At 36.0% G+C, this 15,453-nt stretch overlaps 1 protein-coding gene across 1 annotated transcript in view; it reads right to left on the reverse strand.

Annotated features, from left to right (window-relative positions):
* Cht7 (chitinase 7) overlaps nucleotides 1–15,453 on the reverse strand; it is a 290,200-nt gene that overhangs the window by 41,793 nt on the left and 232,954 nt on the right. Inside the window, exons 4-6 of the mRNA XM_069829723.1 lie at nucleotides 10,671–10,908; nucleotides 8,496–8,675; nucleotides 2,688–2,811 (exon numbers count right to left, since the gene is read on the reverse strand). Coding sequence (XP_069685824.1) covers nucleotides 2,688–2,811; nucleotides 8,496–8,675; nucleotides 10,671–10,908 — 542 coding nt within the window. The remainder of the gene's footprint in view (nucleotides 1–2,687; nucleotides 2,812–8,495; nucleotides 8,676–10,670; nucleotides 10,909–15,453) is intronic.

Genomic DNA, 15,453 nt, shown 5'->3' on the forward strand with positions numbered 1-15,453 from the left:
GATCCTCTTCCGATCCATCTTGCAGGGAATTGTTCGTCTAAGAATGTGCGAACCATGTTGGCAAAGTGTGGTGGAGCCCCATCTTGCTGGAAAATTGCTCCATCTGGGAGTTGTGGCACAGCATACAGTTGCAACATATCCAGGTACGTGTTTGCAGTGACTGTCTTTTCAGCAAAGAAATAGGGACCAATGATTCTGTCACGCATGATCCCACACCAAACATTCCATTTAGGGGAATCCCGTTGGTGTTCAATTACGACACTTGGACTTTCCGACCCCCAGATGCGACAATTGTGTCGGTTTACTTTTCCACTGACGTGGAAGGTTGCCTCATCTGAGAAACAGACTCGACTGACTAAAGATACGATACGAATTCTCTTATTTAATGATCTGCGCATGCGTGAGTCTTCTAAAAATAAGTAACAACAATGGATTAAAACTTCCCAATTTCCTCTTTACAATGGTACCAATCTTAACCCATTTGCATGCATTGTTATGAAATTATAACTATTTCTTTTATTATACTTATAAGCGGAACACGTATATGATGAATGCGACCTTTAAGTGCTGTCTGTACATAATCTACATTTATTGTGGGTCGGGTCTCTGGAAATACTTTTGCTTGCTTGGCAGCAAACCACGTGGTGTTGCTGCAACTTCTCTTTGTGCTTACAGGCTGCTTACAAGTCACCAAGGCCAAGCAAAGCACGGATGTCGCAATGCTATTGGCTTACGGATGTTATGAAGATCAGCTGTTTTGACTGCCACAACAATAAATAAACAGCGTGTTAGTGTAATAGCCTGTCTGTTCTACTGAAGGAAACGGGGAGAATGTAATGCTGTATAAATCGATTTTGAAATTTTGATGCAAATACACGGTTTCTGTATTTCTGACAAATTAAACGTGGTTCTGGTATGCTCTCATAATCAGTGTTCTGTGTTAGGTATACGTGAAGTACTACGTTCCTGTGTTAACGAACTTTCCACGCTTTTAGTAGACTAAATAGGGGAGAGTTGGGTAGTATCGGACATCGGGTAATATCGGACAGAGCGTTTCTTTCATCTACCACCAGATCGTAATACCTCAATGACATGTTACGTTTCTGTATGCGACATCACAGAAACGTAATCATGTTACGCAGGTACTATCATCTGGTGGTAGATGAAAGAAACTCACTGTCCAATACTACCCGATGTCCGATACTACCCAACTCTCCCCTAAAATATCAGCTCTCACTTTGAGAGAGGAACAGAGATTAAGGGTGTTTGAGAATAAGGTTCTTAGGAAAATATTTGGGGCTAAGAGGGATAAAGTTACAGGAGAATGGAGAAAGTTACACAACACAGAACTGCACGCATTGTATTCTTCACCTGACGTAATTAGGAGCATTAAATCCAGACGTTTGAGATGGGCAGGACATGTAGCACGTATGGGCGAATCCAGAAATGCATATAGAGTGTTAGTTGAGAGACCGGAGGGAAAAAGACCTTTGGCGTGGCCGAGACGTAGATGGGGGGATAATATTAAAATGGATTTGAGGGAGGTGGGATATGATCATAGAGAATGGATTAATCTTGCACAGGATAGGGACCAATGATGGGCTTATGTGAGGGCGGCAATGAACCTCCGGGTTCCTTAAAAGCTATTCGTGAGTGAGTAAATAAAATATCAGAGTATTTTGAAAAACTTCATTGACTTCCACGTCTAAGTCTATAATAATAATAATAATAATAATAATAATAATAATAATAATAATAATAATAATAATAATAATAATAATAATAATAATAATGTAACCAACAATTATGTGATAATTTTCGCTTTTTCAAAAGTAATTGGTTTTAACATGGAGGCCTATAATTATCCTGAGATCGAAAATAGCATTTTTGAAATTTTTGTTTGTACTCGTACTTGCAGTACGTACTCACAGTTCAAATTCCTGTGCAAAAATAAAATAAAATAAAATGACACAAATAAAAAAACCGTTAAATCGATTCCAAAGATTCCCTTTCGTACTCCTTAACTCTCCAGTATACGAAGGAAAGTGATGCACGCAGTGTTCCACAAATGGAGTTTGAAATGTTACCGGAAACTTATCCAAAGTGCTGAAAAATTGGTTTTAGTCACGTCTGTCTGCTAAGTACTGCACAAGTCGTGGCAGAGGACTTTCCATTTTTACTGATCTTTCCTACGAACTGTCAAATATTTACACTTATTGCCTACTAAACGTGCATAATGCCATCAACTTACTGGAGAGCTGAATGCTTTATTTACACAGTTTTCATTGTTACTTAACATAACATATTCTAAGACATAAAATACCTATATATAATTTGAACTGGTAATGGAAATTACGAGAATACGGCTGAACGGATTTTAATAAATGACCCATCATTTTGAAACTTGGAACCCAAAGTGACGAAGCTCAATACGTAGTAAATATGCATCCATAGACAGTTGCTAACCACTAGGATCGCTACTATCGCCTCATTACAGACAATGCGAAATAGTACCTGCACAGTCTATTGTTTCTAGTACCCTAATAAACTCAAGCTTCGTGACTGTATATACTGGACTGTGGTCAAAGCCTGATGTTCTCTTGTTTTATACATAGATTCTTATGGCGCTGTTAAATATTTATACCTAGACAAACACACAGGAGAACAACTTCTCTCTATCTCGTTACCTGGCGACTGCCGGCACATCGTAGCCACCTCGCACGTTGTCAGGACCCACGGGTACTGCAGCTGTGAGCAAGAGTCGTGGTTTCTTTACCTCCTGGGCCTCCGCTTCGAACGCTTCTCGCAGCTCTGAAAATTAAGACATTGTATAATAGTATAATAACTGAAGTTTAAAATCTCAGTGTTATTTTTATCACGGAAAAAGGGACGAGACGAGAATCTATTATGCGTTCATGATTGAAGATGCAAGACATTTAATTAAGAATACCTAGTTCTAGAAGATACAGAAAAGCTAATGCGTTTTTTGCTCGAAACACAAAACTACAAAACCACAAAGTTCATAATATAATATTAGTACATTATGCAACGAGCCTATAATGATAGTAATTAAGACGCGAGTATGTTTGTTTATTAACGCAAGCGAGTTTCATAATTTTCATACGAGCGTCTTAATTAACATTATAGGCAAGTTTCATACGACTTTTTATGCTCGACCATATTTCTAACTTGAAATTATTCAGAAGTATTCATTTTATTTGTATCTGACAGAAGATCAGAAGTGACCTTGTTCATAGCTCGAAATTGTGAGATGTGCGCAGACGCGAAAGTATTGATTTTTTCCGAGGAACAATAATGTCATTGACCTTGATGTAATGCAGAGAATGTATAACCTGGAAATTTATTTAGAATTGAAAAACGAGATGACAAATTGAATTTATTTGAATATTATTTACAATTAACGCTAATTATTATAGTAACAGAACATAACCTTCTGCGACAGTATTAGATTTCCAGCCTCCGTGACGTTTCCCTCGTCTTTCGATTGCATGTCTGAGAATAATCGAAAACCTGAACTTTAATGACATGCATTAAAGGACTGCTACCAGGTGTATAATTACTATATTTCGGCATGGTCGAGCATATAATATAATATAATATAATATAATATAATATAATATAATATAATATAATATAATATAATACAATACAATACAATACAATACAATACAATACAATACAATACAATAATATACAATACAATAATATACAATACAATATAATACAATACAATACAATAAAATACAATACAATACAATACAATACAATACAATACAATACAATACAATATAATATAATATAATATAATATAATATAATATAATATAATATAATATAATATAATATAATATAATATAATATATTATATAGTAGGCTATTCCTTCGGTAGTATAACAAATGTTAATCACACGGGAATGACAAGAACGGAGTGATGTTACGCTAACTGGTAGAGTTGGAGAAGAATTTATGTGCTATTAATTACGATAATGATAATAATAATAATAATGATAACAATAATAATAATAATACTAATAATAATAATAATAATAATAATAATAATGATAATAATAAATTACTTGAATTTAATTATTTATGTCTCGGACTCATAAACACAGGCATGTTTTTAAGCGAAGTATTTATGTGAATAAATATATTAGAAAGTCATTAGACGTCTATTATTTTGCCAAGCCACGCTACGTTTCTTGGACATTTCTCGGAATAACAGAACATCATTAACTCCTAAAACTTCGAGTCATATCGGTGGTTATTTAACCTAACACTGTTGTTAACGCCTGCGCACATGCATCCCTGCACTAGCAATACCGTTAATTTCACGACATGTTCCACTCCAATAACACTTCCAGGAAAAGCAGTGTGACGTGGAGAACGTTTGTAGTTTAGAAAAATCTCTGCTTTCGTAATGTGTGACTTAACATAAGGGAAGTGTTATCATTGAGTAAATTATTAAGCTCGCTGAAACATGGCTATATGGATGAATTCATTTATGATGAAATAATAATCTACATAACAAGAAACGCTTTTCTATTGTGACGTAATGGTTAGGCAGCAAGTATCGGCAGCTTCAAGAAAATTAAATTGAAGCCAAAAAGGAAACATAATTAATTCCGTTCCCAACCATTTTCTGAAGCCCTTTTTCTGTTTTCCTGAATTGTACTTTTTTTTCCGAAACAGTTGTTTCTAATAGCCCACACATTTTTCCGGAAGGATAATCTTCCAATAACCATTCTATTCACATGAGAATTATTCACGAAAGTACAGTAACAGGACTCTGGCATTACTACGAAATGCTTACATTACATTATATTTCATGGTAAACAAAAACTAAAGCAATGGGCTTTCTGGGGACTAGGCACCTAAGGACCAAAATAGTAATAGAGGGTAAAATAATTGAGCTGGTGAGTAGTTTCAATTATTTGGGTTGCAACGTATCCTATTGCGAAAATAACGATGTTAACAACAAAATAAATAAATTCCAGGGTATGTGCGGTACAATAAAAAGAACTTTATTCCGGAAAACAATGGGGACTAAACATAAATCTACAGAAAACAGGATATATATGTTTAGGAAAAGATGTGGGTGATATACTTGAGAGAGGAAAAATAAAAAAATGTGAATCCTTTAAATATTTTGGATCAATAATCACAAATATAGGTACATGTGAGAGAGACATTCAAAATAAAATTGCTTTGGCAAAAAATGCTACCAAGACTTTGCACGGAATAATCTGGAATAAAAATATTACAAAAGAAACTAAAATTAAAATCTACAAGAGTATAATACAGGATATTTGATCATATGGAAGTGAAACTTGGTCCATGACAGAACTACAAAAAACAAAATTAGAACAGTTGAATTCGACTATCTTAGGAGAAGTCTTCAAAAAACAAGACAGGATAAAATTAGAAATGAACTCCTTTGGAAAGAAATGAACATCACCACATCTGTTGTTAAGAGAATAGAAAATCAAACTTTGAAATGGTATGGACATGTACAAAGAATGGGCAACGAAAGATGGCCCAAAAATATATATCAATGGTCACCCCCAGGAAAAAATAAACGTGGTAGACCAAAATTGAAATGGAAAACCCATGTCAGAGCAATTATGGACGACAGGAATTTGGAAGAAGGAGATTGGAACGATAGATATATATGGAAACTGAAGACGGCGAACCTATAAGTGGGAAAAAGCCGAAGAAGAAGAATTCCAGAAAACACTAAAAGAGACCCAACTAACATTCTATAAAGTAATGGCAGTCCCTGTTCTTATGTATGGCAGTGAAAACTGGGCATTGACTTGATCAGAAAGAAGAAGGATAGAGGCTGCAGAGATGAGATTTCTGAGATCAGTGGCAGGATACACTCTATTGGGCCAGAAAAGAAGCACAGGCATAAGGACGGAACTGGGAATTTTCAACTTAAACGACAGATTAGCAAGACGAAAGAAAAACTAGAAAGAACATATATTAAGGATGAATGAAGACAGATTCCCAAAAAAAATATTGAACTACAGACCGGAAGGAAGGAGGAATGTCGGAAGACCCCGCAACAGATGGAAGGACACTTTCCAAGAGGAAGGAACAGGCCATGAGGCCTAAACCTTGAAGATGATGATGATGATGGTAAACATTTTTATGTTTTTATTGTTTTTACGACGCTTTATCAACTGCTATGGTTATCTAGCGTATGAGTGAGATGAAGGTGATAATGCCAGCGAAAGGAGGCCACGGTCTAGCGCCGAAAGTTACCCAGCACTTGCTCTTAATGAGTTGAGGAAAAAAACCGAAAAACCTCAACCAGGTACCTTGTCCCAATATTTCCGAGCTGCACTTGTATATTGTACCATTAACCATAAATGTGCGTGTCACCAGCTTCCATGGCTGTGGAGTCGGTCTACCAAACAACGTCACAGCTTCCACACCTGATTTTGAGCAAACATGTCAAGGACCTATTGCGATTTTTTTTTCTGGACTCTCTCCATGTACACCTTATGGTTGGTCTTCTTCTCCGCCTTTCAAGTGATGCATTTAGTATAGTTTCCAGGCGTTTTCCTGATTCTAAATACTTTTCCTTTCCTATGTCAGTTCTATGTACAGTTTCTAAAAATGAAGTCAAGGGTCCTTCTGGTATGATAATGAATTATTTTTGAGCGAAATGCATTAAACGAAAATTCACTTTCTTGTTGGGCTGTGTATTAAATGATGCCTTATTTTGAATAGTATTTCAAGAAAAGAACTATAAGAAGTACCATCATTTTCAATGTAATGAAAGGAACTGAATTGCATACCGCATAAAACGTACAGTGAGGGCATTACTGTCATTTTTTGTATTTTTAATACAGTAGTATTATTATATAGTGTAAACTATGCTTCGTTATCGTAGAGGCGAAATAACAGAAGATTAGATTATTGTAACAGAAAACTATGTTGTAATAAACTGCTGTCAATCACACTGATTTAAAATAAACAGGGTGCTTAAACAAATAGAACTCTTTACTCGGTATTCACAGCTGCTTGCTGCAGACACTTTCTTCCACGCGTAGGACTCTAAACAGAAAGAATGCTACGGACTGCAAACCGTACTTATACCGTTTCTATAGTAAACTTTTACAGACAAGACAAATAGAAAGCGATGTGCATTGGAGCAAGACGGGCTATGTCTGCGCTTAATTGAAAGTTGAATGCAGAATTATAACAAATTATAATTCCGGATGTACATACATTTCTTTAATAAAATGTGCATTGACACGAATCTGTCTCAACACACAAATCCACAATGCTAAGACAGATTTCAATTACAGTAGAACCTGGGTTATATCTAGTTCTGCTTTGTACGTAGTTAAGCACTGGCAAATTGTTTCATTACAAAATATAAATTAATTCTGAATGCCATACTGTTTAAGTTCTGAAGAAGGCCAATAACAGGCCGAAACATGTTAACCAAGTACGGTAAAATTTAACACGAGAAAGACATATAATACATATTCCGAAGTGTAATCAAGATGTATAAAGAAAAACGATGAACGGGAGAAGAGTTCGGGGCAGAAGGAGATATCAGATGATGGACGACATTAAGATGTATGGGATCATGTGCGGAGACTAAGAGGAAGGCGGAAAATAGGTAAGCTTGGAGAATGCTGGGTTTGCAGTGAAAGATCTGTTCTTGGGCAGAACATTATGAATGAATGAAATGAATAATAATAATAATAATAATAATAATAATAATAATAATAATAATAATAATAATAATAATAATCTTGAAAAAATATGGGAAATGCCTGTTATTATTCAGTTGAGAAGCTTTTGTCATCTAGTCTTCTGTCAAAAAATCTGAAAGCTAGAATTTATAAAACAGTTATATTACCGGTTGTTCTATATGGTTGTGAAACTAGGACTCTCACTTTGAGAGAGGAACAGAGATTAAGGGTGTTTGAGAACAAGGTTCTTAGGAAAATGTTTGGGGCTAAGAGGGATGAAATTACAGGAGAATGGAGAAAGTTACACAACGCAGAGCTGCACGCATTGTATTCTTCACCTTACATAATTAGGAACATAAAATCCAGACTTTTGAGATGGGCAGGACATGTAGCACGCATGGGCGAATCCAGAAATGCATATAGAGTGTTAGTTGGGAAGCCGGAGAGAAAAAGACCTTTAGGGAGGCCGAGACGTAGGTGGGAAGATAATATAAAATGGATTTGAGGGAGGTGGGATATGATGATAGAGATTGGATTAATCTTGCACAGGATAGGGACCAATGGCAGGCTTATGTGAGGGCGGCAATGAACCTCCGAGTTCCTTAAAAGCCAGTAAGTAAGTAAGTAAGTAAGTAAGTAAGTAAGTAAATAAATAAGTAATAATAATCTTGAACTATGTAACTGAAATGTGAAATAAGTCAACAAATCAGTAAATGTTCGAAGGAAAATCGCACAGTACTTGGATTGAAGCCAGACTCACCCTTGAGCAGCAGGACGAAGTTCTTCTTGTCGTCAGTTCCCTTGGGGTACTCCCAATCCATATCCAGGCCATCGAAGTGGCGATCTCTGAGGAATGGTATGGCGCTGTAGATGAAGGTCTGACGCGAGTACCTCGTTGCAGACATCACCTTGAACTTCTGCGTGCCGAACGACCATCCGCCTGAAACCAATCGCGCTCGTTACTTTGCTATTCTCCTTGGAAATCACCGGCCTAATGTCCCGTGCGGGCGGTGATGTTCCTTTGTTTCTGGTTCTTTGGGTTAGCCCATGGGCGTACACTATGAATGTCTGTGAATTATACAGACAGTATTGTGGAGATAAGGATGAAGCCGTTGGTCTTCCAGAAAAATATAAACATTGAGCAAGGAGACTGAAGGGTTTATGTCACATAATAGTAATTGAAAGTTTTTTATTCTCATACAGGACGTCAGTATATGCACAAAGACGTTTGATTGTCACTACACACGAAGCTATACTGGGTGTTCAGTTCAAAGTGTGTCATGGCTCGCTGTATGCCGTCATATGGCTAGTAAATGAGCCTAGAGAATTCAATCTTCCTACACTCCCGCAGACGTGTATTATCTATGTGTTAGAGAAGTTGCCTAGCAAGTACGGCGTTCATTCTGAAGAGTACTTACTGATATGTACGGTATCGCCGGTAGTGGCAGGAATGTGAACTGTTTGGAAACATGTACTGAGGTGAGTTTTTTTCTTATTGTCAGGATATGGGGAGAGGGTTAAGACGATTTCTTACGTATTTGTTGACATTAACTTCGACGGTCAACATGGACACGGAGCATTTGATTTGTATTGTGGAATGTTGCCGTACGCAACCGATGATAACAAATACCCTGCGTACGACCCGGACTCGCAAAACACAGTTCGAAAGAGGTTATGGTAGCACACAGACCGTACAGACCGCCATCTGTTGCTACGACGTTCAAGTTATACCGCACACGTTCTCAAGTTCACATTGAACGCCTTGATTAATAGGCAACTTCTCTGACATAAAAGCTGAAACTCGCTTCAAATCGCTGACTCACAACAGTGACGTCATGACACACTTTTAAATGAACACCCAGTAGATAAAGGTTCACAAAATTCTTGAGCAGAAAAGTATCTAACTGGGAACTTCTATATTTTTTCATAATAAGCTTATTTTCGTACGAAACAGTACAGTACATCAGCAAGGATACTACAATCAAGAGTAAAAGAGCATCTACAGAAATCGTCGACATTAAAATTTATTAAGACAATATTGTCCTTTCTGCAAAGGAAACAACAAATGTTGACAAATAATGATTTATCCGTGGATAAAAAGGAAGAAGGGTTGTTAGAATTGTTAGAATTATTTTCTGATTCGAGCTTAGAAATCGTGTTACAACGTATTTCGAACACAACTCTATTCATCAACTCTCAACTTTTAAAATAAACATTAAAAATTACGGAGCAAGAAAAAAAACTGAAGCATTGACCATCAGTGAATAATAAAATTGACTCATTTATTTTTAGGATTCAGTTAATAAAACCATTTGTTGAAATACTTTCAATTACAATAGGTATAAATCTGTGATTTGCCCCACAAATTTCAGAACATCCCTGTTGCCATCTTGGTAACATGCACCGAGATCACAGGAGTCCGAACAAAGTCAAAAGAAACACACTCAGTTCCTACGGGAACAGCTAAATCTTGACTTTTCTGCTGGGACTCGAACTGAGGCCCAATAGAGCTGAAGCTAGAACTATACCGTTTTAACGAAATTGGAGAACAGAAAGGTATTTTAATCACAGCTACAAAGTAGTGACCTTTCTATATTCTGAAGAAATCGTGAGACTTCTTGAAGAATGTGCGTCATGTATGGTTACAAATGGGCAACTGAATTGAGATCTAGAAATAACAAAGCTGCTTAGTGCCAAAAATATGGAAAAGGTAATTGAGAAAAACTGATAGTACAAAAATCTGTGGAGTATTGCCCGGCGTCATGTACTGAATATAGTTTGAACTGCTTACAGGTCTCATGGCACTTTCCCCGATTGATATGCAACCTGAAATGGTACATAGCACATATCAATGTGAAAATTTCAATTTAGAAAAAAAAATGGCACTTAGCACCTTTGAAGCCTCGATTGTTTAGCAAGTGCAAGTTACACTTACCGATGGCGAGGAGGATCTTGACCTTGGGGTTGGCTTTCTTGAGGGTCATGATGCGCTCGTACAGTCCAACTTTTCCGTCTTTCGTTTCGTCGTTGGACTCAAATGAAGAGAGCTTTCCTTTCTTGAGCCATCCGAAAGCGAAGATGATGTGTGTGCAGAGATCTGGGTCGATGTCCTCGGGCAGGAACTTGCCGTGCTTGGGTCTGTACTGCGACCAGTTGGTGTAGTAACACACCACCTGCACATGTCAACGCATTGGTCCTGTTATCATACAACATTCTGCATATCTTCAGGCACAGCAAATATCTCTCACCCTTGCTTCACTGATATCTTCCAATATCTTTGTAAAATACGATAAAAGTTTACAAATTAAAACACTTTAACAAATTCTCTGTGTTAAATAGAAATAGAAACAATAATTCAATAAACTTTTTGGATATCGCAATGACGAAAGTAGAAAACAAACAAATTCAAAGTATACAGAAAATTAGCAACACAAATACCAGGCGTTTAGAACAATGGCACACATTAATAAAAATATAGCAATGGACCAAAATGATTACAACGAATAACTGAGTGCTATAAAATATACAGCTCAGAAAACTGATAAAACGCTGAAATGATTAAAACAATACTAAAAAGAAAAAGCGAAACTTAAGGGCAGATTTAGGCAAAAAATATGGTATTTTTTTCGCATTGATAGATAGCTTAGGCCTATTTAACAACCTTCCAACTTCCAGGTCCTAAATCCACCTAGCAGTAAGGCCCATTCACAATGAAAATTAAACATAACCGTAACATAAACACAGAAGTTTGCGCCCAGGCTACCAAATGGGATCATTCACAATGATTCACATAAGCATTGACATAAACATTACCGTAAGACGTTAACATGAAAGTTTGCAAACTCCGAACTTTCATGCTTATGCTTACGTGATTTGCAAACAGAACACAATCGTGGAGCGCTGAAGTATACGACAGAATATGAGGAAATGGCGTCGTTGTTATGTTTCCATGGTTACCAAGTATGTTTGCTGTTATGTTTATGTTCCCATCGTGAATGGTGGTATGACTTCTTGATTTTACTGTAACGTTAAGTTAACGCTTACGTTATGTTTAATTTTCATTGTGAATGAGCCTGTACTCTTTAAAATTTAAGTACCAAACAGATCTAAGTAAGACTTTGCAAATACACATTAGACTTCAAAGCTCATTTTACCGAAACGTTAAATTTTCCATGTTTAGATACATTTTTCTCCAAAACTACTGGGATACAGTCATGAAATTTTTCATACAAGTTAAAGTAACTAAGATACATAAATTTATGCAAGCACATTTTAAGAACTAGCTTAGAAGTATTTTTTTTTATCCATCACCTGGATTGCTTCTAATTCTATTTTCTCTCACAATTAAAACAATAAATAACTTTTCAGATATATGCATACAATAAAAATTTTTTCCAACAATTTACATAATATACAGGGTATCTCAGGAGGAATGTAAAATATTTCAGGATAATGGGGTTTGGATTAACCTACATCGACGTAACGTGATATACTTATGTCCGAACTATAACGGATGGGGAGAATTTTCTGGAACGTCTTGCGTTTCTATGTACTATATTTGACGTATTACGCCAGATCTCTTGCACACGGCAACATCTGAGCACCGCAACGTCTGCGAAACACACACAACTGAATACACATTCACTTGACATTTAATTCGTGTATTCGCATAGTGAATATGCAGACATGCTTTTTCTTTATGGGTTTGTGATGACAATTCATTGGCTGCTGTTGAGCAATACAGACGACATTTTCCCAATCGAGGGGTTCCATCTAGTTGTGTGTTTTCCCGCGTTTACCGGATGTTATCTGAAACTGGAAAGCTACCAAGTGTTTCATTGAGATCGGAAAGAGAACCGGTACCTGATCTGATTTCATAAATCCATAAGAAGGGCGTCTTAGTAATTTGTCTTGTGTAATTATTTTATTTTGTTATTGAGTTTGTATTTAATTATGAAATAAACTTATTGGAACAACACAAGATGCAGCATTTTCAATAATGTATCATATCACAATATTCTAAAACGTAGAAATACTCCTAATGCCGCTCTCCATTTAAAAGTTCACTCATCAATAACTCCCCACAGTTACATTTCGGACATATGAGTAGGTGTATCAGGTTAATCAAAGCTACACTAGCCTGAAGTATTTTACATTCCTCCTGAGACACCCTGTATATCTAAGAGCAATTTGTATAAAAAATTCAAGTGTACACCTTGAATAGGTTTGGAGAATAATGTACCTGAGTTATTAAGTGTTAAAAAAATGTAGCACCACCAAACGTACATTATATGTTGAGAAAATTACAGAAAAATGCAGTAGGCTATATAGGCTATACCACTTACAATACACATGAAAAATTGCAATTCTCCACAATGAAAACGGCATTAATGGTAAAATATTTTGTAATTGACTACATTTTTACCCACGTTCCCTTAAAAAATGAACAAACACACAGCAATACACAAGTACAAAAGGGAATAAATTCATTACGCTAATATATCACGATAGCTGAAAACACAAAATTGCGTCGTTATCTCTCACAGTCAAATAAAAAGGTTAATAATGTAGTATGGAGTTACTAGTTACTGCAGCAAGTTTATCGGTGCTGATTTATAGAAGCACAAAAATTAAACTTGTTATTTGAAGACGGTATATCAACTACGATGCTATCTAGAGTCGGGAAAATGATATTTTGCAGAAATAAGACCGAGGGTTTGCTATGAGATCATCTGATTTTAGTGAAAATCTCGGAAAAAGCCAATCAGATAATGACCCCTAGTGGGTTTTGAACCCAGCCCCAGCACAGCCTCATATCAGGAAGCACGCTGCCCTCCACTTAATTCCCATCTCCCATAATCGTGTCGCTTCCGTATTGTGGTTGACTGGTTTCTTCTTTTTAGCTTTCATAAAACTTGGAGCTACCAAGCTTCTAATTCCAGGTCGCCACGGTTGTGTGCTTTGTACTTAACGGCATGGTCCCTACTTTCACGGTTAGGTTTGCATTGTAAACGAGAAGACATTTTAAATATCGTGTTGTAGCTATAGACTGTGGGATGTGGTGGTGGTATATCTATCAGGGGCAGGATTATTTCACGTGCCGTAAATATAGCAACTTCCCTTCTCTCCCGAAGGAGGCCATGCTATTTCATCGCCATGGTATGAACTCGTAGTTCTCGGATCCATTATCTGATACGATATCCATCAGAGCAGAACGCAAATCTAGTTGCACAAACTTAACAACTTTTCTCCTATCTAATGATTTTCATGAAACTTTGTACAGTAGTTACAGGTAACTTATTTTATTTTTTATAAATTCTGATAACTTTTGTGTAATAGGAATTGCCGCATTACAGGGATGCATTTTATACACACTTAATAAACATTCTTCTAATAGATTTTCATGAAACTTTGTACAGTATTTACAGGTAACTTATTTTATTTTTTTTACAAATTCTGATAACTATTGTGTAATAGGAATTGCCGCATTATAGGGATGCATTTTATACACACTTAATAAACATTCTTCTAACAGATTTTCATGAAACTTTGTACAGTATTTACAGGTAACTTATTTTATTTTTTACAAATTCTGATAACAATTGTGTAATAGAAATTGCCGCATTATAAGGGTGCATTTTATACACACTTAATAAACATTCTTATATCTAACAGATTTTCATGAAACTTTGTACAGTAGTTACAGGTAACTTATTTTATTGTTTACAAATTCTGATAACTATTGTGCAATAGGAATTGCCGCATTATAAGGGTGCATTTTATACACGCATAATAAACATTCTTCTATCTAACAAATTTTCATGAAACTTTGTACAGTATTTACAGATAGCGCATTTAATTCGTCTGCAAACTCTGATAATGTTTGTGTAATAGGAATTGCTCCATTATAGGGGTTAATTTATTGAAATGTAGTAACTTTTCTCCTAACAAATTTTCATGAATCTTTACATAATAGTTACAGGCCCATATTTATTTTGTACATAAACTCTGATTAAATTCGTATAAGAGGAAATACCCCATTATAGAGGGAGGATTTAGACAAAATTAATTAATTTTCTCGCATGCAACAGATTTTCATCAAATTCTGTACAGTACTGACACATAACATTATTTTTTTTGTATATAAACTCTGATTACATTTGGTAAAAGAAACAACCCCATTCCAGAACATGATTTTAGGCACAGTTAGTAGCAGATTTTCATGAAACTTTCTACAGTAGTTACAGGTAGCATATTAATTTTGTATAAAACTATAAGTTATATAAGTTCGTGTAATAGGAGCTATGCCATTAAAAGTGTGCATTTAGATAAAGTTTAATGACAACTCTTCAATATAATACATTTTCATGAAACTTCGTACAGTACTTACAGGTAGGTCATTTGTTCTGTATACAAACTGTGATAACGTTTGCGTAGGAGATAATACCACATTATAGGGGTACATTAAATCTAATGGACTTGGTTGATTTTACAAACAATTGTTTTTCTCTTATTCTTTGCCTTCTAGGTGAAAAACCCACAACTTAATTCACATCTCTTCAACCCTCAGAACGCAAACTGACTTGAGGGACGTATGATAGCTTCATTGGGCTACTAGGAACCACACCCTTCTCTTTTTTTTTTTTTTTACTGGTTCAAATAGTTTCCTTGAACAACCCACAGAGAATCCCAAAGGCGTAGACTGGTCATATCCATTT

This window comes from Periplaneta americana, chromosome 6 (genome assembly GCF_040183065.1).
Source record: "Periplaneta americana isolate PAMFEO1 chromosome 6, P.americana_PAMFEO1_priV1, whole genome shotgun sequence".
NCBI lineage: Eukaryota > Metazoa > Arthropoda > Insecta > Blattodea > Blattidae > Periplaneta > Periplaneta americana.